The 25,709-nt window shown below is 41.3% G+C and overlaps 1 protein-coding gene across 4 annotated transcripts in view; it reads right to left on the bottom strand.

Annotated features, from left to right (window-relative positions):
* The window catches only part of CDH7 (cadherin 7), a 150,989-nt gene extending 127,064 nt beyond the window's left edge, over positions 1 to 23,925 (bottom strand). The window contains exons 1-2 of one of the 4 annotated variants that reach the window (XM_077352842.1): positions 23,664 to 23,925; positions 9,887 to 10,288 (exon numbers count right to left, since the gene is read on the bottom strand). In XM_077352842.1, the coding sequence (XP_077208957.1) occupies positions 9,887 to 10,084 (198 nt within the window). In that variant the 5' untranslated portion in view covers positions 10,085 to 10,288; positions 23,664 to 23,925. Of the gene's footprint in view, positions 1 to 9,886; positions 10,289 to 22,853; positions 22,875 to 23,137; positions 23,289 to 23,663 lie in introns of those variants that run through there. The other 3 variants (XM_077352839.1, XM_077352840.1, XM_077352841.1) reach the window with 3 other exon arrangements.
* Between the last annotated feature and the right edge of the window lie 1,784 nt (positions 23,926 to 25,709).

Genomic DNA, 25,709 nt, shown 5'->3' with positions numbered 1-25,709 from the left:
CTGCTGAAATCTTTTATTGATAAGGAATGTTTTTAGGGTAAGAATGCAAACAGATTGTACTCAGATCTATACATTAACAAATGTATCCTAGGCATACTTACTCTTAACAAGAATACCATTAAACTAATTTGTTGTGGTTATGTACGAAGTCATGTCCGACCCATCGCGACCCTATGGACAATGATCCTCCAGGCCTTCCTGTCCCCTACCATTCCCCGGAGTCCATTTAAGTTTGCACCTACTGCTTCAGTGACTCCATCCAGTCACCTAATTCTCTGTCATCCCCTTCTTCTTTTGCCCTCGATCGCTCCCAGCATTAGGCTCTTCTCCAGGGAGTCCTTCCTTCTCATGAGGTGGCCAAAGTGGCCAAATTAAACTAATACAATTTTTCAAAAGTGAAAAATGTTTCCAAACATTTAGCAGTTATTATCTCACAGTTCTGTTCTGAACTGCAGCAGAATATGTATGAGAATGAAAAAAAAAAGAATCTGAAATATTCCTCCTCATGTGTAGGGATTATATATCTATTAAATATTCCATTTCCCTCTGCACCATTTTGTTTCTTCTTCGTTGATCTTCTAATACCATTTTACTGAATGCTTTTATTCTGATCTGGTCAACCTGGTCAAAAATCTCTTTTTTATGATCTACATATTTTTAAATAATCTAGATTTGAATAATGGATTTTAATGTGTTCATATTTTATGCTTTTTTATTCTGTAAACTAATTTTGTCAAATTCTCTGGAGAGATAGGATTTTTTTCTAAATAAACATTAACATATGAAATGAATAAATATAAATTTCTAAATGAATAAATAACCAAAGAACACTTCTTTTTAAAACTGAACAGCTGTGTTTCACTTTGCAGTGGGCGCAAGCTGCATTTTTTGTACACAGATTCTTCCCAATATGAGCATTTAATTTACTTCAACCTCAGATCAAGACCTGTAGCTGAGAGAAAATTGCCTCTAGGAACTAAAACAATTTGTTCAATGAAGAGGCAGAAATTAAAGCTTTATATTCACCATGAATTCTGCCTACAATGAAAGTGTTAAATCCTGATATATATACAATAAGACATACTGATGTATTAAAGACATAAGAAGTGGATAGTCTAACATAAAAATCAATTTAGGAGTTTATTAAATCTTTAACTTTATAATGACGTTCTTCATAAAACTACTTGAAATACCTGAAAGCGGACACATATAATAAGTACCATCTATACATAGACAGAAGCACCTCTCAACTTGTTTAAACAACAGCAGGCTGGATAGTCTGGTCTTTGAAAATTGTGTGAATTATCAATTTCCATGCTAAATATCAGATACTAAAAGGATTCTTACAGTGCCAGCCTAAGCAATTATATCCTTTAAGTCAGTCTGCTTAATATGGCACTGTTAGATCTGTTTAATGCATTTAGGTTTGTGACACTGGGCAAATTGAAGCAAAATTGCAGCATAAAAAAGTATGGTTATAACCTCCATGCTTTACTAAGAGGTCTCTAACAGAGCAGAGTTACACCCTTCTAAACTTTATCGTTTTATTTTTTACCTTTTCATACCACATCCTCTCCTGTATGTTTCAAAGTAGTTAATATAGGGACTTCGACTTAGAAATGTGCACGTCTACTTAAAACAGGTTTACCCATTAAGCAATATGTCCTAACTTCTATCTAGGCACTCAATGGGAATGCAGCCATATTTATTGTCAGCTTTTTTTCCCCCATATGGCAGAGTTTATATATGCAAAGGAGTGTAAAACACTGGCTGCTTACAGAATACATAGCTTTATTGAAAAGAGAAACAACTTTGTACAAAAGAGAGAGAACGATAGTCCTAACAGTCCACCTGACTAACTGTTGTTCTGGAGGCTCTCAGAAAGGAAGTCTGCCCCAAAGTGCAGAAAGTCTCCAGTTCAGCCAATTAGGAAACAGGAGATTATTTGAAAAATACTAAGAAGTCCCTAATCTAAATATACATAACCACACATCTGCTCTGTATATGCTACTGAACTAAGCAAAGTACAGATCTTGCATGTTAAACATAAAACTTTCAACAAACATCAAAACACATATCAGCAAAATATCAATTATCAATTAATAAGGTAAACTGCTAGTTTAAAATCATAAATGAATAACAAAAGGTCCTGTATTACTAAGAACAGGATAGACCAAGCTAGATGACTCAGCCAGAGAAACAAAATCGCAGGGATCAGCAGAGACAGACGAAAACAGCAGCAAATCAGCAAAACTCATAGAGAACAGTTAGCCTAGCCCCTAAAACTAGACCTGACATCAGGCAAACACTGTGGAAAGCTAATTCCAAGGTCAAGATGCTACAGAGGACACCAGCAGGCTATACTATCAATCAGCAGCCCCTCAGGTTTGTCTGGAGGAAACTGCATGGTCTTGGCCCATATCCAGCTTGTTCTTGCCTCCAAATATTTGTTCAGAAAGTTTAATCTCACCTGATTCTACTGACAAAGAGAGGCAGAACTGAGCGTTATCAGTTTAGTGACAACATATTTCTCCAAACTCCTGGAGAACCTATCCTAGGAGCTTTGTGTAAATTAGAAACAGTGTGGGTAACAAGATGGTCCACTGTCATAGAGCGGAGCAGTGCCACCCAACAGCCCCTTCGACTACCGCCAGACAGATAGTAGCAGGCCCTCAAATTCCTTCAATCTGGCAATCAGAATTAAACCCCTTCTCAGGCAAAGTGTGTGGCTTTTTGCAAAGACTGCACCAAATAAACATGAAGCAATTGCTATATATTAAGTAAGCAGCAGTGACTTTTTTCCCCCTCAAAGGAACTTTAACAGCTTTCTAGGCAAAACAGGTGTTCTCCATGTGAGCAAAAGTTACAAATATCAAAGTATTTAACTTAATCTTTCTAGCAAAAGCATATGATGTGATGTAAAACACACCACAGGGCATTATAATGATAATGCAAGACAGGTGGCTATTTCTTACTAGATTCCGTTTTTAAAAATTATTCAAAGAAAAAAAATTAGGGTCAAAGAATTCATTAATTATACTTCTTTCAGAGCAAAATAAAACAAGCATGTTAGAGCATCTTAAAAGGGACCACTTTTATTCAAAATGTAAAGAGTTCCCCCCCCCAAAAAAGATTCTAAGTCATTGTAGAGTTTTTAAAATGCCAGTGCATATCATAGCCTCATGTAAATATGTTTGAATAATTGCAAAGGGGAAATTGCAAGGAAACACAACTGAATTATAAAACCATGTGGGTTCATCACAGGTAGTGTTCAACATTAGCCAGAATTAACTCAGGGCACTGTCATCTGCCACCACTACCACCCTCCCGACCCAAATTTCTGGAAGGGTAAAATCCTCAAGCTAAAAGCACATGTGAAGCAATGAAAAGTGCTATGAACATCTTTGGTGGGGATGGGGGGTGCAAAACCCCATTATAGAGCCAGACTCAGCAAAGTTCGTTTATAGTTCTGGCTCTCATCTTCAGTCCCACACCTGAAAAATGAGGATGTGAATAACCTCCAGCAAAAACTGTTATAGGCCCATTATGCACGGCCGCCGAAACGGCGATTTCGGGTCACATGGAAAACGTGGAGGGGGAAGACGCGACGCATACCGGTTATACACGGGGCGGGGCGCGACGGCGGCAAAACCCAGAGTAACCGATTATGCATGCGCCGATCCGGGCGCCGCTTCTGGTTGCGCCCCGCTCACCCGGAAGCTGCGCTTTCTTCCGCGTTTCACTGACGCGGCTTTTTCGGCGGTATGCACCGAAGCTGCAGCCGGTTGCAGCCGGCTCCGTGCGTTATCCGTGATTTTAGTCGCCGCCATTCCACCCCGAATGTGCGCTAAAACCCCCATGCATAATGGGTCATAAAGGTGAAGAAAAACAGAACCATCAAGCTTGCTGCACAAATACCTACTAAATAAATGTTTCTTTGGATGAAATATGCATTCACTTCTGTTTTTTTCTTTTCATTTTAAACAAGCTGTTAATTAATGTGCATTTTCCCCAGCAAAACTAAATGGAGGGGGAGGGAGATATCTTAGTTTTCATGATACAGTTTACATAAAGTATTTATCAAAACAGAAGAATCAAAATGCAACAGAATAGTAAAGCCAAAGACTTGACTGGTTATTCCAAATCTGTATATGAAATGCTCATGGAGCAACCTGCACAAACTGCCTCTTTGGATTTCTAGTCCGTTTAGCCCTTGGCACACAAACTAGTTGCATGAAAGGCTTCTTTGCTAATTATCCCTTAAAAAAAATTATTCTAGAAAAACATTGAGGGTACAGAAAAGAAAATGGGAAGGAGAGAAAATGGGCTATGCAACATAATTACTTTTTTCAAGGACAATAATGTAGTATATAATGTACAGGTTGGAGAATAATTTCCCTTTCATTCCTTTCATTATAATGTTTAATGTATATTGTCTATAAAGTTCAATAAGTCTTATTTCTATTGGGCTACAATTATATCTTTTAAGTTTTAAGTTTCAAACGTCATAATTAATCTATTTTGACTGCAATACTTTCATAATTACTATGTATTCAGCGTAACATATTTTCACTACTTCTACATATTCATTAGAATCTTTAATAGATAAGTAGAATGTCATAGTATAATAGAAAATCTATATAATATATCATATGGGGAACCATTAATATTTGGAATATAACATTTTTTTCTGGGAGAGATATCCCAGAAAAGAAGCAGGTAAAACTATTAGCCATGCTTCTGCTTTCCAGTGACTTAGAGAAATAATGACCAGACCAATTCAGTTCTGTACCTCTCATGACAGAGTTAATTTGTTCAAAAATATACAACAGCAGAATATGTAAGACACAACTAGAAGCTATTAATAGTCCTTAGTACCACTGAAGGGGCTCTGCAGCTGAACCTAGACTGCACATTACTGGACATAAATATTATGCAACTTGGGTTTTCATTTGGAACTCACTAAATGAGGTTTGTTCATTGTTTACTTTGCAAATATTCATCTTCTTAAAAGTGTCTTTATTTTGGTGGTCTAAATATTAAAAGTTCTTTTCATGCTCCTACAATAGGGTTACCAGGTCTCCTGCTATACTGTTGCATGCAACATGATGTGACTTCCAGGAAAAACTCAGACGTGAAATCATATTAATGTAGGATTGCCAGAATCTTGATGGGTTCCAGTGGTTCCTATAATGAATTGGATGTCATTCCCATTTTCCCTGAGAATGTCACATGCAATTATGGCATTTTTCCCTCCCATGCCCCTGGTTCCACATCTCCTACTGTTGGCCATGACCTTGCAGCCCTATATCCTAACAAATACAGCAGGATCTTATACAACACAGACCATGCCTTGCTGTTTTTTTCAAACATTAGGATTTCAGAAGAAAGATCGTTTTGGAAATGATATATCATAAAGCATGGATGCTTTGAGGAGCTAAAAATGTGTTAATATATTAACCATGATATATACTTTTGGACTCAATCATGATATATACTTTTGGACACTATGCTTCTTAACTTCATTCCTATCCTTCACCTATTCTTTCCCTTTGATTTGGCTGAAGAATAGTTATGACACCCAAACAGGAATAGAATGCATAATCACAATAAATGTTTGAAAAATCCTTACAGTGAGCATAGTCTACATCTGTTGGCCGGAAGCATTTTATAGCCATGGGAGATAGGAGGAAAAAGTCAGTACCTGAATTCTAGGCTTAGCAAAGATTGTGACAGATATTAGACACTGGATGTCTTGGGAAGACAAGATGCTTTAAAGCAAAGTATAGGAAAAAGATTACACAAAATATTTGTTATGAGGGTCCTGATGAGAATGAACAAGCCAAGATTAACCCTGGTATGGAAACACTTTTTTTTTAACCATGGCTGATACAAATCCAGGGTATTTGGGGGTCACTTTCTTTCCAGACAATGCAACTCCCTTATGGTCACATAATGAATTGATGATATAGATTCTAAATTCTAATGAGTAGTCCCTCCACCCCTTCATCTAGATCATTAATAAATATGTTAAAAAGTACCGGGCCGAGCGCCGAGCCCTGAGGTACCCTGCTACTCACCTCCCTGCAGTCTGATGAAACACCATTGACAACAACTCTTTGAGTGCGGTTCTCTAACCAATTCCCTACCCACCTAACTATCTGAAAACCCAGATTGCAGTCCTTCAATTTATCCGTCAGAACATCATGAGGAACCTTATCAAAAGCTTTACTAAAATCCAAGTAAACGACATCAACCGAATTTCCACGATCAAGCAAACCTGTTACTTGTTCAAAGAAGGAAACCAGGTTGGTCTGACAGGACCTGTTTGAGATAAATCCATGCTGACTTCCCTGGATCACCAAATTGTCCTCCAGATGTTTGCAGATCGCTCCCTTTAATATCTGCTCCATTATCTTGCCCACAACAGAGGTCAGACTCACTGGTCTGTAGTTTCCCAGGTCATCCTTCCTCCCTTTTTTGAAGATCGGAATAACGTTTGTTCACTTCCAGTCCTCCGGGACAACTCCAGTCCCTAAAGAGGTCCCGAAGATGATGCACAAGGGTTCTGCAATTTCTCCGGAAAGTTCTTTAAGCACTCTCTTTAAGTATTTCATCCATCCCAGGGGATTTGAAATTATCTGTGCAGCTAAATGCCTCTCGACAACCTCTCTGTCCATGTCAACCTGCCACCCAGATGCTATCCCTTAACTAATGACAACTCTAGATGTGCCTAAACCCTTTGACCTGTGGGGAAAAAACAGATGTAAAATAGGCGCTGAGCCTTTCTGCTTTCTCTGCATCCTCCATTAGAGTTTGTCCATGTGCACCCAACAGTGGGGCCTGTTGCGTCCTTTACTTTGTTTGCTCCTAACATAACTGAAAAATCTTTTCTTGTTACAATGGGCTTCCCTGGCCAATCTTAGCTCACTCACAGCTTTGGCCATTCTGATGATTGATCTACTGTGCCTAGTAACCTATAGGTACTCTTCTTTAGAGCTCTGTCCTTCCCTCCATTTCCTGAACATTTCCCTTTTCTTTCTTAGTTCCTCTTGAAGTCCTCTGTTCATCCAAATAGGCTTCTTAGAGCTCCTGCAGTGTTTTCATCTTTCTGGGATAGTCATGGATTGAGCATGCAATAGCTCTTGTTTGGGTAGCGCCCACCCTTCACATGCTCCCTTCTCTTCCAGCATTATCATCCATGGTATGACACTCATCATGTCTCTGAGTTTATTAAAGTTTGCCGGATGAAAATCCAACATCCGTGTCTGGCTACAAGCTCCCTTGCCCCCCCCCCATCTCAAAAGGAATTCTATGAGGACATGGTCACTTCTCCCTAGGGTCCCCACCTCCTTCACCCCATCCACCAACTCTTGCCTGTTGGTCAGTATTAAGTCCAGTATGGCTGAACACATAGCTATTACCAGCTGCAGAAAGATAACAGCAGAGTGAAGCTGTTGTGTGTGTGTGTGGGGGGGGTCTATTCACTATTCTTCAAGCATATTTTTTCTGATTTATTGCATCCTCTAAAATGCTACTCAGCATTTACTGAATAAGATGAATATTAAGAGCACCTTGCTGAATGAGATCACAGTGCATCTGGCAGTGGCAAAAAAGTACCATCAAGTCACGATAGACCTATGGTGACCTTATGGCTGACCAAAGCAAGAGATGAGCAGAGATCGTTTGCCACTGACTGTCTCTGTTTTGGAAAACTGGCATTCCCTGGGGGTTCCCCATTCAATTAATATCCAGGGTTGCCCTTGCTCAGCTTCCAAGTTCTGATGAGAAGGAACTAGCCAGAATTAGTCAGGTCAGAGCAAACTACATATAGTTGACAAAAAAAATCAAAACATACTTCTGATAATTATAAAACTTGACCTGGATCTGTATCTGAGATTATGCAGTTTGGAAATAGCACTTATAGACCTATATTCAGTTTATTCCTGCTACTAATCTGAATAGGTCAGAATAGAATTCAGCAGGTTGTGGACTGCACCATTGGTGCCATGAAGTCAGATTATCCATTTTTATATTACTTTGTTATATGTTGCTTACTGGCTTAAAAAGGCTATATTGGGGCAATTGAGATGCCAAGCTCATACTTGCAGGAGACGAATATTCTTATCAGTATTCCATCTAAAGCAAATAAATTAAAGAACATTAGGGTTGCATGGTTAAGCAGGCAAACAAAATAAGGAAATTCCCATATCATGGTTGCATGCACATCTTTAACTGTCTGTCTGTGTACATGTATTTCCATACAGACTTTAATTACAGTATTTCTCAAATAATATAACGGCACACAATGTTTCTTCTGCAATCTCAAAACCACAAGCCCAGAATCTTTGAGTGCTGTACACTATTATTTGTATGCCAAACGATCCTTGCTGAAGTACCAAAAGCACAAAGTAATCCATTTTCGCCCAGCACACTCGACAGCAATAACAAACATTTGCAGTTAGTCTGTTTGCAAGTCACCTACTTGTTCACTGTTAATGCCAATGGGTTGCATGTGTGATAAGCCTAATGAACTAAGCAATTAAATGCTTCATTCCCTATTCAAAGCGAAAGCCTGTATTAACAACAACGAGTGTCACCTAATTAATATATATTTTTTAATCTACTGTGATTGCAGGAGTTACTAGGTAGAAGCTGTGGCAACATTAGCAGAGATTTGGCACAACATGCACAAAGTACTACAGCCCTCCACACAACTGCACTCCTCGGGTACACTGTCTGGGGCATAGTTGCAAACTGAGAACTATGGAAGCAGCCAACACCCAATATTTTCATTCAGAACCCAAATAATATGTTAAAAGCTACAAATTAGTGTCTGGAATTTAACAAGATTTTGATATGAATCCATTGAAAGAAAGGGGTGAAATGTACTGTTGTGCAAGGAGATGCTGAAGGGAGACAGTGCTTAAGCCCATTTCAAAGAACAGGGTGGTGACAAGAGGATGGAACAACAAGCTACAATATTTGTCATGAGGCTGAGTGGCCTAAACTGCTGATCAGACCATTGTACCTAATGAAAAAGCAATGCAATCATTCTTTTTTAAATGAAAGATACAACAGCTTGAAAATTTAGAATAATTATTTGAAATATTCATTGATTTCCAAATGAACGTTCAGCTCCCAGTCTTAAAGGTAAACTATAAATGGGCCATACAGGGCATCAGAGGCAAGAAAAAGAAGTTTCTGATCCCAGGCCAAGTCCTGATGTTCAAATGTGAAAAAAAATCTGTCATCTTTGCTTTGGGAAGTACTGAAATCTTGGCAATACTATCTACCCAAGCCTAACCCATTCCTTAAAATCAAGACTACAGTTGCATGTAGGTGGCTTGTTGGCCAGCTTCTACTATCCAAAAACCAGATATACCTTCCCCAAATGTTATCTGTAGGGTTGCCAATGACAGGTTGGGAAATTCCTGAAGATTTGGTGCTGGATTCTGGGGATGAGCTGGATTTGGAAAGGGGAAGTACTCGAGCAGGAGGTGAAGTCACAGAGCCCAACCTCCAAAGCAGCTATTTTCTCCAGGGGAACTGATCTCTGTCATCTGGGGATTAGCTGTAACCAGGAGGTTGGCAACCCTACTGATCTGCAATCTCACCTGGAGGGTGGCAACCCTCATTATCCGCATGATTATAAATCAGGACATCAGAGTCACTTGCAGAGGCAGAAATGTGGGTGTACCCATGGAGGTGTTAGCAGTCATGGCATTCAAGGCATCTGTAACACGAAGCTTGCAGAAACTAATGGGATTTACTTCCAAAAGCCTGCTTCAGAACAAATGTACTGTCTCATATTATATGCCGTGTTAATACAGTAACATTGCATGCATATTCATCACACACGTCAGTGGCACATGACATTCCTCACCTTGCCTACATAGAGAGGATCAGTCCCCATGTATTCCTCCAGCACAAAGAACTGGTTCCACACCCAGCTGCGCTTGGTTCGTGACCTCCCAGGCTTCGACCTGGAGCGCGAAAGTTCAGTTAGATTCATCCCAGAAAGACAGAGGAAAAGAGCTATTATCTGCAAAAAATGGCAGAACTCCACTTTGCCCAGCTTCATTTTCTTCTTCTCCCTGTGCAAGGGGGAAAAAAAAGAATACCAAAAACCTTGACAAGAGAGGGGGCACGATTCCAGTTGGCTTAGTAGCTGTAGCCTCCAGTGGGTGTCAGCTGGGAGTCCAGAGATGATAATGTGTGGAGTGTTCGATTTAAAAAGGTCTCCACTGCTGAATAGTCTTCACAAGAGAAATGGCATAATGTTTACCTATAAGGGGGAACAGACAAGAATTGTTGTTAGAATAATGTCTTGCAAAATTACATTTCTTTCAGGTTTCATTTGCTGCAACTCGCACTCCACCAAACTTTTCATTTCATCCATCACATGAAAGGTAAAAGTAATACTTTGGCACTCTGTGTGCTTTTCTTGGATTATGTTACTACTACTGATTGAAGTTTGTGTGTGAGTGTGTTGTGTGTCTGAAATAGTATTTATGATTGCTAGGAAAGGCCTTGTAAATTTGATGCCCTGTGTTCCTATTCTCCCATAAAAGGGGAGCCATATATTGGCTCCTTGGCGATCTGAACTGTGAATTTGTAAATAACACATTGCATGTGGAATGAACTATATCGTCCAACAGCAAATGGCTTGTCTTCTGTGATCTCACAGGAGGCCTTTGGAGGCATGTTTACCAGACGCCTTCTGCCTGCTATTAGCCATGAGTAGCCTAAGTCATTTTATATTTGTCCCTGAAGACCCCTGAGCAAGTGAATTCTCCTTTCTACATGGTATAGAACAGCAGGGTTTAGAATCAAGACTGTAGAATTAGCTGGGAGACTGCACGCATCTGGAAGAAGGTGAGGGGATGGTAAGTAATTCAAGCAAATCTAGGGAATGACTGTCCAATTCCTCTTAACCATAAGTAGTGCAATCCTAACTAGTTATGCAAGAATCCTAACTAGAAATGAATGGACTGCACTGGTGGACCTGTGTGAAACAGTACTAAGAAAGCTTTCTCTGTTTAGTTCCCAAACTACATTGGCACAACCATTTGCCAAAGCAGGATGCCACAACCTTGTTTTCATGGTGCTATGGCAATGATACAGGCAGATAGATCAGATATGTTTAGAATTTGAAGGCTCTGTAGCTCTAAATATCCTTGGCAAGAAGCAAAGCCCATCAATAACTGGGTCTTATTTCTAAGATAAAAGGGTTGGGATCAGGTGGTTTGACCCCTATTAGTAATGTGCTGATTTCTGAATGCATTCTTAAATAGAATAAACCTGGTGTTGCGGTTTAAAACTTCCATTCAGTCATGGTACTAGTCTACTATTCCATAGTCATCATTTCTCAACCTTAACCGCTGCACAGGATTACAGAATTAATAACATTGGGAAGTGGGGGTTGCTACACATATAAAGTCCTAAGTCACTAAAAGAGAAGGTAGTATACAAATATGATAAACTTGCTCTATCTTGGAGCAGTTCCATTAACTTTAGCAACTGAATGACACCCAACTAACATAATATTCATTTAATATGTGAATGCTGTAAATAAGATACAACCCCAAATACACTGAAATCTGTTACTATTTGTCTTATTTAACAGCTCCCTCCATGCATTTGTTTTGTCCCTGACTCAAAACACGCATAATCTTTCTTCATTCATCTCTCATGATTTATTCCCTATACTTTTTGCAACTTCTTTTTTATAATCAGTTTGCTTTATCAAAATTAAGGTGCCTTACAGCTAAAAATAGGGATTTACATAAATATTGACAAAGTGTGTTAGCCCAAATATTCTATATCATGGTTTCAAGTGAATCGCTCTATGAATCAACTCCTTTCCCGATGCTTTCAAAAGCCACACCACGTATCTTCTGTAGCACATTAGACTGCCCATGTATCTTTCCAAATATATATATATATATATATATATATATATATATATATATATATATATATATATATATATATGAAGTTCATTGCAATGTTGCCATCATTAGAGAAGAGAATTAAAAACCATTAAACATACTGCAGCATATCCTTGCTTTATTTGATCTGGGACACTTGTATTTCAAGTGTTGGTAGAATTTGTTAGAAATGTCAGTCAGATTTGGAAAGCTGATTTAAGCCATGAACATCAAAGTGGTTTTTAAATATCTATCTATCATCTATCTATATCGCTATATCTCTATATACACACACAGTTTGCTCATCACCTTTGAATAATACAATTCTGGGTATCAGGCCAAGCTCAGAAGACAAAGCCTTTGGGTATTATAGTGCAGCTTACATGGCAGGCATGTTGTATGCTTGTTTAAACTGTATGTAAACATTCTTCCCTCTTGTGGGAAGGCTTCCTCCTCCTTGTCAGAGCAAGATGTCAAGCCGTCAAGACAACTTAGAAAAAGTGTCAAATGTTAACAAAGAAATGAGAGAGAAATCAAAGCAGATTCCGGGTCACGTATACAACTGGGGGGAAAGAACACCTATGTTTTAGGAATCCTCAAAAGAAATGTGAATCTCTCTTTCTTCCATACTGCTGGATCAACCATGAAACACCCTGGATAATAAATTAATTTACCTCATGTATTTAATAACTGTCATCAGCCTTAAAAGCACACATATACTGGAACAGTTCCTTCAGCTATGCTGTTAGTGTGCAATACTTTCCAAAACGTACCCTTAGGGCAAACCATAATGCAATTCTGATTACAGAATCCATTTAATGCCTTTTTACAGTAATCCCTTATGAGGTACTTCCTAGTACCACAATGGTCTCTATTTAAGAAACATGCAGGATAAACCACAAACTTTCAATGTTAACTAAGCAGCAGCAACTACAAAGTCAGGTTCACTCCCTAAAATACTGATCCTTCACTCTCTTCTGACATGAAAAGAAACAGTCTTCTATGAACAACCTCAATTACCTCTAAAATACCACATGGATTCAGGATACACTGTGTTAGTTGCTTACTATAATAAAGTATTTGTTACATTCAACTCTTAAGTCATCACAAAAATGCATATGTCTGACTTTTCCATTCTTCAAAAAAAGAAAAAAAAAGGTCATTTTTACCCATTTTTGTACAGTCAAGCATATATAATAACCAAAACTGAATGTCTTTGAGAAAATGAGATTATGGATTAGGTTGCTGATCAAATAACTTCAGCCATGATGAAATGAATTTGCACTTTTAACAGTTAACATTACAAGGATTACATGACGAGTCACAATGGAGCAACACCTCATCACCTCAGGCTAGGGTTGCTGGCTTTGGGTTGGGAAATACCTGAAGACTTTGGGGATGGGACCAAGACTGCAGCCGATTTGGGGTGGGGAGGGACCTCAATGGTATAGAATGCTATGGAGTCCACCCTCCAGGTCTCACCTGGGGGAATGGCATCCCTACCTCATTCACCATCAATAGCAAGCTGGCAGCTGTTAAGGCAATCATGGATTGCTTATACCCTGAGCCTATCATCTGTAGTAGCTCTTTTGAACAGAAGACCTCAATTCTACTAGAAAGTTGTAATTAAACCACATCTTGAAATACACATAGTAATTCAACACAAAGAGGTATCATTTGATTTGTTTTCAACAATTTCTGGGTATGAATTCAACCAAGATGGCTTGCAGGTAGAAAATGTGGGAGAATGGTGTGGAATTCAGTTCCGACATCATGCTAAACCACAATTTGAACTAAATTTTAAAACACAAAGCATAGTTTGATCTTCTAAATACAGAAATCATGATTTACATCAGCCTTTCTCAACTTTTTTACCATTGAGAAAAGCCTGAAACATTCTTCAGGCTTTGAGAAACCCCAAAAGTGGCACGATTGTGCAGAATATAGTTGGGAAGCATACCTGTGTAACCCCTCCCCCCCAGGGTACATGCCCCTTCCCACCCTCTCCAGGCCCATCTTTGGACATTTTAGAAGGGGGGAGCAGGCCAAAATTAATTTACTCCCACCCATTTGGGAAACTCTTCCAGAGCCATCAAGAAACCCTAGGGTTAAGAAACTGTGATTTAGATTATTTCTCCATTCATTTTCTATCAGATCTCCAATGGAAGAAGAAGAGTTGGTTTTTATATCCTGCTGTTCACTACCCAAAGCAATTTACAATCACCTTCCCTTCCTCTCCCCATAACAGACACCCTGTGAAGGAGGTGGGGCTGAAAGAGTTCTGACAGGACTGCTTTGTGAGAACAGCTCTAACAGGATTATGAGTAGCCCAAGGTCACCCAGCTGGCTACATGTGCAGGAGTGAGAAATCAAACCCCACTCTCCCGATTAGATGCTGTTCCTCTGAACCACTAAACCAAGTTGGTTCTTAGTGTTGCCAACTCTAAGTTAGAAAATGTCTGCTGATTTAGGAGCAGAACCTGGGAAGGGCAGAATTTGAGAATTCAGCCAGGATGCAATGTCACAGAATTCAGGATGAAATGTCACAGAATTTACCCTGTTTAGCTGCCATTTTCTCCAAAGAAAGGGATCCCTGTAGTCCAGAGATCTGCTACAATTCCAGGAGAACTGCAGGTCCTACCTATTGGCTAGGAACCCTTATTTCCTGCTTTCAGTTTTCATCTCCTCAGCACTGCTGTTTCTATGATTCATTCTCTGACTACAATTTGTCCATACAAACATCATCCAAAATGATGGCTAATAAGGGTGTGCATATAAGTGTGATTCAGATTCTGGCAGAAGCAAAACGGGGGGAGGGGGCAGAGCAATGTTGCATAACTTCACTTGTGGTGGTACCTGGAAGTGATATCATGAGCTCTAAGAATGCACTAATGTCTTTGGTGAAAACCACAGAGATTTGGAGAATTCATAGAGTGTAGTAATGTCACTTCTGGCTGTACCACCTCAATAATGTTTCCCATCCACTCCCATTTTTGGAGCAAACAGCAGTGGCAGAGACAGAAGGAGGAGGGCTGGTTCTTATATGCCATTTTTCTCTACCAGAAGGAGTCTCAAAGCGGTTTACAATGACCTTCCCTTTCCTCTCCCCACAACAGACACCCTGTGAGGTAGGCGAGGCTGAGAGAGCACAGCTTTATCATGGCCATGATAAGCCCAAGGTCACCCAGCTGGTTGCATGTGGGGGAGCTTTCCAAAATAGAAATCCACACACCTAGCCACTTAAACAAGCTGGCTCTATGTCTGAAAGACCGCCTGCTATGATGGGCAATGTGGTAAACCTACTTATTCTCCACACCAGTGAGCTATGCTGTGCATAAAAACACCAACCAGGGACTCCTTGAATTGTACAACCAATGGTTTGGCCAGATGGAATGCTGCTCAGGTCGTTCTCTCCTGTTCTCTCCTGTTGTTCTCTTACCATCACCACCCTGGGGAAATGCAAATTTAAAGATGTTGTTGGGAAATGGAGACTGGAAGCAATTGTCATGCTGGCACATCTTGCTTATTCTGTTCATGTCTAAAGTCAAGGTCATCTGCTGTGTATTAATTATTCTTCAAAGTTAACAAACAGGGCATGCTCAAGTCAGGTTATGGTAAATTACAGTCTGAAAGCTCATCCATCTAAAACAGTGATCTGGATTGTGGCATGCTGGTTGATCACAAATTATTAATCTAGACATCACAGTAAACTAGATAAGTGTCCTTAGCCATGGTTTGGCACAGTGTCTGAGTTTGTGAGTGCATGGTTCGGCTGCCATTCAAGCCACACAGCTCCAGTTTTGCTGGAGTAGCCATCTGATATTGATAAACTGTCATCTTATTTCAGTGAGGCAACAGATTGTTATTTAACAGAGACAAAAATACCATCTCAATTTTCATAAGAAATGTCAGTAAAACATTTGCAATATGTTAGGGCCTCTTTCAAATCACTTGGAAATGTCTTGCTCCCAAGAAACATTTATATTCTAGGACTGCTGTAACCTTTATTGCGACAAACATTCCTGCTACTCTTTCTTCCGCACCTGAAGCAAAGGGTAGAAATTGCCATGTGGAATGCAGCTGTAACCCAAGGCCCAAACCGCAAGACACTGAAAGGAGCCAGAGACATACTGAAAGACACCACTGTAAAATATATATATATATATGCTGCACACCACAACCTGAATACCTTTCAGATTTAAAATACAACAGGTATTTCTCAGGAAAGATCTGTCACACTGAATTTCCATCGATCAATACAGATATTGTTATTCATATGGAACACAGAGTCACACATTATCAGAAACACTGGGCTGCTGCAGAAAATGGCACTCTGAATTCAAATCCCTACCACTACCACCAATTCTATGACATGTAATTTAATATGCATTCAGGTTTGATATTATTATAATGAGAATTACCCCCACGGCATTGTTTACTGTTGGTAAGGAAACATCACCCTACAACACAAGCTGTAAGAGTAATAAAGAAACCTAATAAAGAGATGTCATTTCTGTATGCCACATGTAGATGCCACATGTAGTTCTACTCTTTGGTGACAAATCTCAAAGGCTGTTCCATCAAAGTAACCTTTCATAGCACAAGAGAAAACATAGAACAGAATAAGTATATAAAAACAGTTAGGGAGCTCCTGAGATGCATCTGCTATCCAAACCCCCGAGCTTTGTTTCCTCTTATGTTTTAGGTATCAGGGTAAAAAAGAAGAAGAAGAAAGTACAGAATCCTTACCATAGTTTGAAAGAAGCCCTTGTCATTTACCCATTTTCTAATGCTTTGAGCAGGGTGTTTCATTGTTCTAATTATTTTTGTTCAGTTAAGTGGCAACACATTTTTTCCAAATGGATAGTTTACTTGCTCTAGTCTTAATGGCTGTTATTTTATCTGCACAAATTCTTTACTTTTATTTCTTTGCCTTTCCAGTCTGTTTAACACTGCCGTGTGGTAAGCTCTAAAAAATGAGAAAGCAATATCTAGCTTATAATATCCTTGCATTCTTGCAGAACAGTCAATTATTTATTAAATGTGCTTTATCCCCGGCTTCAATATTGATGTATGTGTTATAGCTATAAAGTCAAAAGTAGGCATTGCTAGGCTGCATGTACATATCAGGACAACCATCATATCAGGATCATTTACTGTACAAAGTTGTTAAATATCATCCCAGCTTTCATGTTACTGAAAGGCCTTTTACCTGCCAAGGCACATATTCAGGCTTCTATTTGTCAGCTTGAGCAACAGATATTACTACTACTGAAAGCAATAAAGAGACGGCACCTTCCTCCGACAATTTAGGTGTCATTTGTGTCATATCTGCTTCAAGGAGCAAAGTACTAAATGAAGGAGAAAGTGACTTTAAGATATTTTTTTGTTTGAAAATGCACTTGCCTCAACCTTGAATATCTTCAAAAAGCACAACTGTTGTAAAGGCAAAAAAAGAGCTGGAAGAAAAATTATTTGCAAACGCAATTAGCGTACATGGTAAACATCTATTTATAACTTCTGTTCAGACAGTTCAAAAAGGTCCCTCCCCTCATATCCTCAAGTTCTGTTAAACTCTCTATTTTTAACCAAGATTTAAAATATTTTTACTTTAAATTATGCAGTGTTTGTACTGGGAGTTAACCCAGCATTTCAAGCTGGTTTCTGGTATTAAAACAAGGAGAAGCAAATTCTGTGATGCAAATTTTCACTAGTTGTGGTTTGTGACAGATTTCAGCAATAGTTGTTTTTAAAATCAAGTATCCCCTGAGCATCCCCCCCCCCCACCGCAACAAGTTAGGGCTGACATTGTGAGCCCAAAGGGTTTTCAAGGCAAGAGACATTCAGAGGTGCTTTGCCATTGTCTGCCCCCATTTTACAGCTCTGGTATTCCTTGAAGGTCTCCTGTTCAACTGGTAGTCAGGGCTAACCTTGCTTAGCTTCAGAGATCTCATGAGATCAGGCTAACCTAGGTAATCCAGGTCAAGACAAAGCATTTAATATACTTTGCCTATAGTTTTGAAGGGAGGGAGAGTGATTTTTAATGGGGGAAATTTACTGGTATTGCATTATTTCTTCCTGTTTGAGAATGAAATTCTACTTTAAAATAGATCAGCCAAGAGGTTTCTGGGAATGTTTTAATACTTTATCTTAAGTGAGTTATTTTGAAGTAAGATTCAGTAATAATAGAAGTCATTTCTAAGTATATCCCTGGAGCTTTGTTTTGTTAAGGGTTATTATTTTGGAATTAAATGCTGTAACTTTATAGAGAAATCCTAAACAGATCTATTCAGAATCTGGGTCCATGGGGTTTACTCCTCTTTAAGATTACACTATAAATAAACTTACATTGAAGCATATCCTAATGAAATCAAGAGGATTTATTTACAAGTAAATGTAATTGGGAAAGGTACTGATATTGGACAATGATTAATAATTATTAACACATTAATTATTAACACATGAATATGCACACATGAATATGCACAGTGAAAAGAATATGTTAACATATATAAAGACAGGATCCATCACTGAACTTTAAAATACACTAATTATTGCTGATAAAAATTGCATTCAATACCAAAAAGTTTGGTTTAGAGATCTGGAACTATTGACTGAAAAGTATTCAGAACATGATCGGAAAAACAGTATTTAAAACAACAATAAACATGCTTCCTGTCATTATTTAGTTTGAAACTAGAGATACTTTTCCATTGACTCCACAGATTTTCCCCTTCCTCATTTCACTTCTAAACTTATGCCCATTCCATCTTGGTTTGCTGTCCAATGTTCTTGAAAGATTATCTTTAGAAATAAGTCTCTGCCCGACACATAATTTAATTCCATCCTACACATTCCCCAATGCATTACTGCCAGGAAAGCCAATTTGGTGTAGTGGTTAGGAGTGCAGACTTCTAATCAGGTGAGCTGGGTTAGATTCTGTGCTCCCCCACATGCAACCAGCTTGGGTGACCTTGGGCTCGCCATGGCACTGATAAAACTGTTCTGACTGAGCAGTGATATCAGGGCTCTCTCAGCCTCACCTACCTCACAGGGTGTCTGTTGTGGGGAGAGAAAAAAGGGAAGGAGATTGTAAGCCGCTTTGAGACTCCTTCTGGTAGAGAAAAGACGCATATAAGAACCAAATCTCCTTCTACTACTAGCATTGTAGAGCTTTCCTAGCACAGCTCTATCCACAAGGCAATGGTCAAGGTCCATCATCAACCAATTGAGTCTCTCCAACTTCTCAGTGCTTCTTTCCCAACCAGTTTTCTCAATGACCTTTAAGATCTCAGTACCATGACACTGCTCGGCTGTTAACCCCGATTCGCCTAATCCCAGAAACAAGACAACTGATACTTGAAAACTGTGCCCCATCTACAGCAATGATTCCAGAGATACCTCTTGATATTTTGCTGACCGTGTTATAAACATTGTTCACCCTATTCTGCAGTCTCTCAATCAAATAACACACTGGATGTTAATAATCCTAGTCAACTACTTGCCCCTGGAGTCTGAACTATGACTCCCTGATGCCACAGAAGTAGTGGATTTACTCCATTATAACCTGATCAGTAGTAGCTGTGGAATTTATCACTTGTTGTTTTGTTCCCTAGTCTCACCTGGCAAGCCGTATTTGCTTTCTATATTACACTGAAGTATTTATGTGGGTTTTCAAGCATGTTGTTCTCCAATCATAGGAATGTTTTTTTTCCCCTTCAATTTTACAGGCATACTCAGTGCAAAACTTGTCATGAACCGAAGCAGCAAAGGAAATCTACATAATTACAGCATGTATTGCAATTACAGCTAAATTGCAGTATAGTTTGCAACTGCTGGCTCAGAGGGGTCTCAAAAGACAGAGGTATCTTTTTTACTGTACCAAGTATTGTAAGAGCCCCCACAAGAAAGCTTGTCTCCACAAATCAAGCAACACAATTATCCTTGTACCAGATGACATCACTAAGAACAGACTCCCAACTTCCTGCCATCAACTTGGCTAAATATCCACGTAGGAACAGGCATATTTCCTAGAATCTACGTCTAGTTATTGAACAAGAAGTGTGCCTTACTCCAAACATTTGGCCTTGTTGAACAGATCCAGCCCCTTATCCTTTAGATGCAGGTGGGAGGGCTTGACAAATGCAGGGAACCAGAATACGCCTATGTAGGCAGGCAGAATGGCTTTCCACAGTGAATGGCAGAACGAAGGCAATGCCTTTCTTCCACAAAACACAGCATATTACTCAGAAGCATTAGCTGTAAAAATGTCCCCCTCTCTTTTTTTTTTTGCAATGTCTGTTTTAATTTTTTTCAAACACGACTTGCTAAAAACAGACAGTTGCCAGCAGCTATGATTTACTACACCTTTATCTCAGTATAAGCCCCACTGAGCACAATCAGACTTACTTCTGAGTAAGCATACCTAGACTTGCTCCTTATTCATCCAGTCCTCTCTCATTCTTTTCTAGCTTCACCCTGAAGTAGAGTGCAAGGAATGAAGGCCACCTCCCGCATCCTGGAACATTCCATTTGCTGAGGGCACATGAAAAGGCGCTAGTCCACCAACACATGCACATTTTTGAGATCTTTGGCATACTTCCTTTTGTCTCTCACCAGTGCAGGCATGCATTTAGTTCCCCACTTATATTGCAGACAAATTTTATTCATTTCCCCGCATTAAAACATATATGGTTGGGGCTATCAACCGGCCTGGTGGAGAAAGGTGCAAAAATAGGTCAGTTGTAGCTGTTAATGCTTTGGAGGTAAGTAACATTCCCCCTGAGCCTCAATTAAAGAGACAGGGCTTTTTCTCAAGGCCTGTTGGTAACCTTGTCATGGATGAAAAGGCATTCTAGGACCTTGTAACATCAATGTTCCTTTGACTGTTGGTACACTGGTCACTGAACTCCTCTCTACCTTTTCTTATGTATGTTTTGATTTCCCTCTCAGGAGAAACCCATTCCCACAACTCCCAGGAAAAGCAATTAGTGTGAGGCCTCTTCCTGCAGAGTCACAACGTTCCCAGAGGAGGCACTCACACATTGCCGCTTATGGCTGGATATAAAGCTATGCCAGGCACAGGCTGAGGTAAGCATCATCTGTCTTTATGCACCCTGGCTCAGCAAGCCTCCTCAGATTCCTTATTGCCATGATAAAGCAATGCACAGGGCTGGCATCAAAGCAGGCATGAACAAATGGTGCACAATCAGCTACAGCAAATGAGGATTTTTCTTTAATGTGATACTGAAATATTTGGCTGTGAAATAGCCAATGGAATGCTAAAGAGAGAGACACTTCATCCAAGGCTGTTCTAACAAAGAGATTCTTGGCTGTCCCTGTGCCACCGGTAAAAAGTTGAAAACCAACTTGTCTTATCCACCTGCAGACAGAAGAGCTTTTAGAAGGAAAAAGCTCATCTTCTATAGAAGACAACTACTCTGGAGAACTCCAGCATGGGTATCAGTGTGGATCAGAAATATGCCAAGCCTTGAGCAGTCGACTTTTCCAAAGGTTAAGCACATGCGCCCACTAAAGTCCTGGAGTATGAGACACAGGCATGTATGAATAATAAACAACAACCCTGGGAAGTCACCCTGGGAAGGGGGGGGAGAATGGATTTTGCCCAGTTCTGGGATGAACTGGAATCTCACAGATATGTAAAAATGATTCTCTGTTTCTGCAAAGGGAGAAGCCCCCTCTGATTCAATTGGCACTGGGAGCCTTAAGAGTAGTGAGCACGCTTGTTAGCACTGCTCTCTGACTTAAGGCAGCACTTAATTAGTTGCTGACTCCTACTTTGCAAAGGCACAATGTCCTCTTGTTAATCCTCCAAACCTGCATATCTTTCTTCAGATCCGAGGAGGGTTGTTCTTTTCTCTTTCCATGTTAACTCGTTTGTATCTTTCAGGCTCTGGAGCAAAGCCTGTAAACTTTTTGCTCGCTCAAACCAGAGGTCCACATATCCTTTCCATTACACCTTGAGTTTTAAATGAGCTGGAAGATGATTGTAGAACAAAAACAACCACAGTTTATCTTATTAACTGTTTGCTGGGACAATTCTACATCATTATCAACAAAGCAGGACATCTGAACAGCTGCTCCCATCCAGGCAGTTCAGGAAGTTAAACTTTATGAACAAGAATTCAAACACAAATGCCAACAGCGATTATAACTGCACAGACTGAGCACAGAAATCTAATGAGACATAAAGCTATGCCGTCGCCGAACAGGCTAACTCTAGCGCTACTGGCTCTGTAACTCTTAATGACTTTAATGCTGGAATTATCAGGATGTGCCTTCCTTGCCAATCTTGACAGGTCAAGCCTTTGAAACTTGTATACCGAAAACAATCAGAGTAGGTCCCCTGTGCCCCATATTCCTGGCACTGACTTGTCTGCTCTCTCCAGGTAATTCCACATCATCCAAGGATGGCAAGAGAAAACCTAGTTTTGCTAAAAGTCACACACACATACATTTCCCAGCTAATACTGAACAGCACGTACAAGGTTACCTTCTGTACTATCTTCAAAGCACAATAAAGTCGGAAGGGGGAGCCCAGAGTAACTTGCATAAGCAGGTATTTTAAAAGGTTTTTTTAAAAGAAAACATTGTTAATTTATATGACAATAAATCTGATCAACAACATAGCTTTAGGGCCGTTACCTTTGTTTTGTTCTTAATTCTCAAAGCAGCACCTCGTGTTGGAAGAAACTATAAGTCAAGAATGCCATTTCAAGTCAGCTTTGACATCAGCTATTATCTATCACACAGAGCTATTCTTCCCGACAACGGAAACAGATTAAAGTCTCAAGGATTCAATTTGCAGACTCAGAAAGCTTCAGTGACCACAGTCTCCCCCTTTCAGCAAGCCAGGCTGTTTTGCCAACACAAATCTGTTCTAAGGCAACTGGGACTCACCTGAATCACAAAGGTAAGACCCGAGCATCAGAAAAGGTCCATTTCCCCTCCTCAAATTGATCGCCTTGAAATCTGAGCATCCTGACCGGTAGGGCAAGGAGCCAAGTCTACACAGCCCAGGGAGTGCGCACATGCACGCAGGAAGGAGGTCAGCACCAGCCTTCCAGAGGCCATAGGGCTCCCCTGCCTATATCAATGCCCAATAAAGGCATGGCCCTTTCTAAATGCCACTGGCAAAACGGTGGAGGTTATCTAAGTACCGGAGATTTTCCTGCATCACTAACCTTCCAGTCCATACCATCAGCATCACACCTTAGGTCAAGCGCAAGGCGGTAGCACTGGAGCTGTCCGAGAAACTGAAGGAGCAAATACAAGCTTTTGATTTCTTTAAAATAAAATAATAAAAATAAAAAAACCCTGCCTTGTGCATAAGTGGCTGGCGACGGTGTTTGTTTTTTTAATCTCCAGAGAAATGCACGAGTGACTTTCTTTGCAAGGGTCATGAGGACGAGTCTTATCCGTCCTGGCGATGCCCTCTTTCGCCCGGGGAACAGCAGGCTCGAGCTTTTGCAAGCCCAGCCAAATCCCCTCCTCCCTCTCTGAGGGGACAAGAAGCTCTTTGCCCAGACAGCATCTTTTGACGCCGCGCAACCGGGCGGGCAACTTCGGGATGCGAGGCACACCACGCCTGGCAGCAGCATGCAGCCCGTCACCTGACTTTGCTTTGGGAAAGGGGATGCAAAGGCGAAGAGGGACGACCCTTCCCCCCGCCGCCGCCGCCGCCACCCTAATGCTCACGATGCATCTTACCTGATATATATATTTTTTAAAATTTCCCCGCCCCCTCGGTTTCCCCTTGGTTGCTCAAACTGCCGCCAGGCGCCTTTAATCCAACCGGCTGGGGCGGCGGCGGCGGCGTCCTTGCAGCTTGTTCCCGACCATGTGCCCGGGCTCCGCGAGACAACTTGCTTGCCTAGGCAAGCGGCTGAGGCTTCCAGCGGGCTGCGACACAGGGGGTTCCCCTCGCTCCAATCAGCGCGCGCTCACAGACCGGCCGAGCCAGTGAGCGGCGAGGGGGCCGCCCCAGCCGCGCGAGCCCTGCCCCGCCTCGTCCAATCGGCGCCTCGCATTGGAGCGCAGCGGCCGGCCGCGGCGAGCCCTTCTCCGGTCAGCTGCGAGCGGCGCGGCGCGTCTGCCGAGGGGAGAGAGCGGCGCGGCGCGTGGCCCGCGAGGGGAGGGAGGCGGAGTGGCCAAAGCAGAGGTGCTGAACTGCTTGAGCGTCCCAACCTTGGGGCGACCGGGCGCTGGGGCGCGGGCTGCCCATGGAGCTGCACCTCCCTGGAAGGGGCTTCGTGACGGCCAGCGGCACGAAAGCAGGCATCGCCTCCAGATGGTCTCCGGCAACGCCGCGACCGAGAGTTGGCGCGGGGCGAGACGTGCCGTCGAGCCGCCTGCTGGAGCACGCGCGCGGACGGGAGGGGACGTTGGGCGCCGGCGTCCGGCGAGCGATGCGCGGAGGCTGCCTGATTCTCTGCTTGGGAAAGGAGGCTTTAAAAAATTACATCTCCCCCCCCCCCCCAAAAAAAAAGCCCAGCCCTCTGTTCTCCTTTGCCACCAGCGTGGCCTCTGCCTTCCTTGTCAAGGAGAACTCCAGAGGGGCTAAAAGCAAAACACGACAGGGGCTGGATATTGCTGCGGGAAGATGGGTCGGCGCTGCAGCCGGCTCATCTAGCTCCTGGAGAGGGATTTGCATCTGAAAGTGCCTTGCAAGGGAAGCAGGGGCTGCAGAGAGGCGCAGGAGGTCCCTCTTTCTTTAGTTGTCGTAGAAGCAATGGTCAATTGAGCTCTCCAAGTGTCAAGACCAAATCATACAGCTGGGAACTTCTTTTCTTGCTTGATAGGTTTGCCCTTTCAGGGCTCCTGGGTTTCTTTTGCCTGGATTCTCCTCCGTGCCCTTCACTACCACCACCTTTTGCACCCCCTCACTTAGTTTACTAACTGCGGTGACTACAAATGACCACTGTGGGTCTGGGTGCTGTAACAGGGGGGGGGGGGGCTCAAGCTGTTTTCAGGGGTCAGGATTATAGAGGGGAGAGAGCGAATGCATTGGGTTAGCCCACCTAGGCAGGCTTGAGGGAGAAGGAGCAGGCTTGGCATGAAGTAGTGGCATGGCTGCTCCCTGTTAAACAATTAGAGATTCATTAATATATATATATAATTTAGTAATCCTGAGACACAATTTCCCCGCTAGTCATCTGACTGTGAGCACAGTGGGGTGCTTCAAGGAAAAATGTATCGGAACATGTTTATTTCAAGTAGGTGAAATCTGCATTTAAAAATAACCGTCTGTGTGCAACTGTGTTATTGACAATTCACTGTTACAGTGTCTATTAAGGACAGAGGCGCCTTTCAGGTCCATGTCCACCTGGCAGTACAGCAGCCCCATCTCAATCTCTGATTTATTAAATGCATATTTATTTGCCCAGACATCTAAATCTATGGGCCACAGACTGCTGAGAAATTAACACTTCAATCATGACTCTGTTTGCTCAGAAGTAAATTCCACTTATTCCCAGGGCACTTATTTCCCTTTAAGAATGCACGGGATTATGGGGGTGTGTGGGGGGGTTACTGATAACCAGGAAGTGTCTTTCAAGCCATTTGGAAAAATCCACTCATTTCCTTTTTAATGCCCTCGTCACTAGGGACAAGAGCGAATGTTTCCAGCTTGCTGCTTTTGATTCAAATATCCCCGTTTTCATTTTGTGAGAAATGAGCCCGTGAGTCTTTATTTGCACACCGTTCAAACTGACATGTTTTTTAGTGTTATTCTTCCTCCCACCGGTTACTTACAAG

This window comes from Paroedura picta, chromosome 9, assembly GCF_049243985.1.
Source record: "Paroedura picta isolate Pp20150507F chromosome 9, Ppicta_v3.0, whole genome shotgun sequence".
Lineage (NCBI taxonomy): Eukaryota > Metazoa > Chordata > Lepidosauria > Squamata > Gekkonidae > Paroedura > Paroedura picta.
The sequence above is the reverse complement of the archived record's forward strand: the minus strand, read 5'-3'. Positions and strand labels throughout refer to the sequence as shown.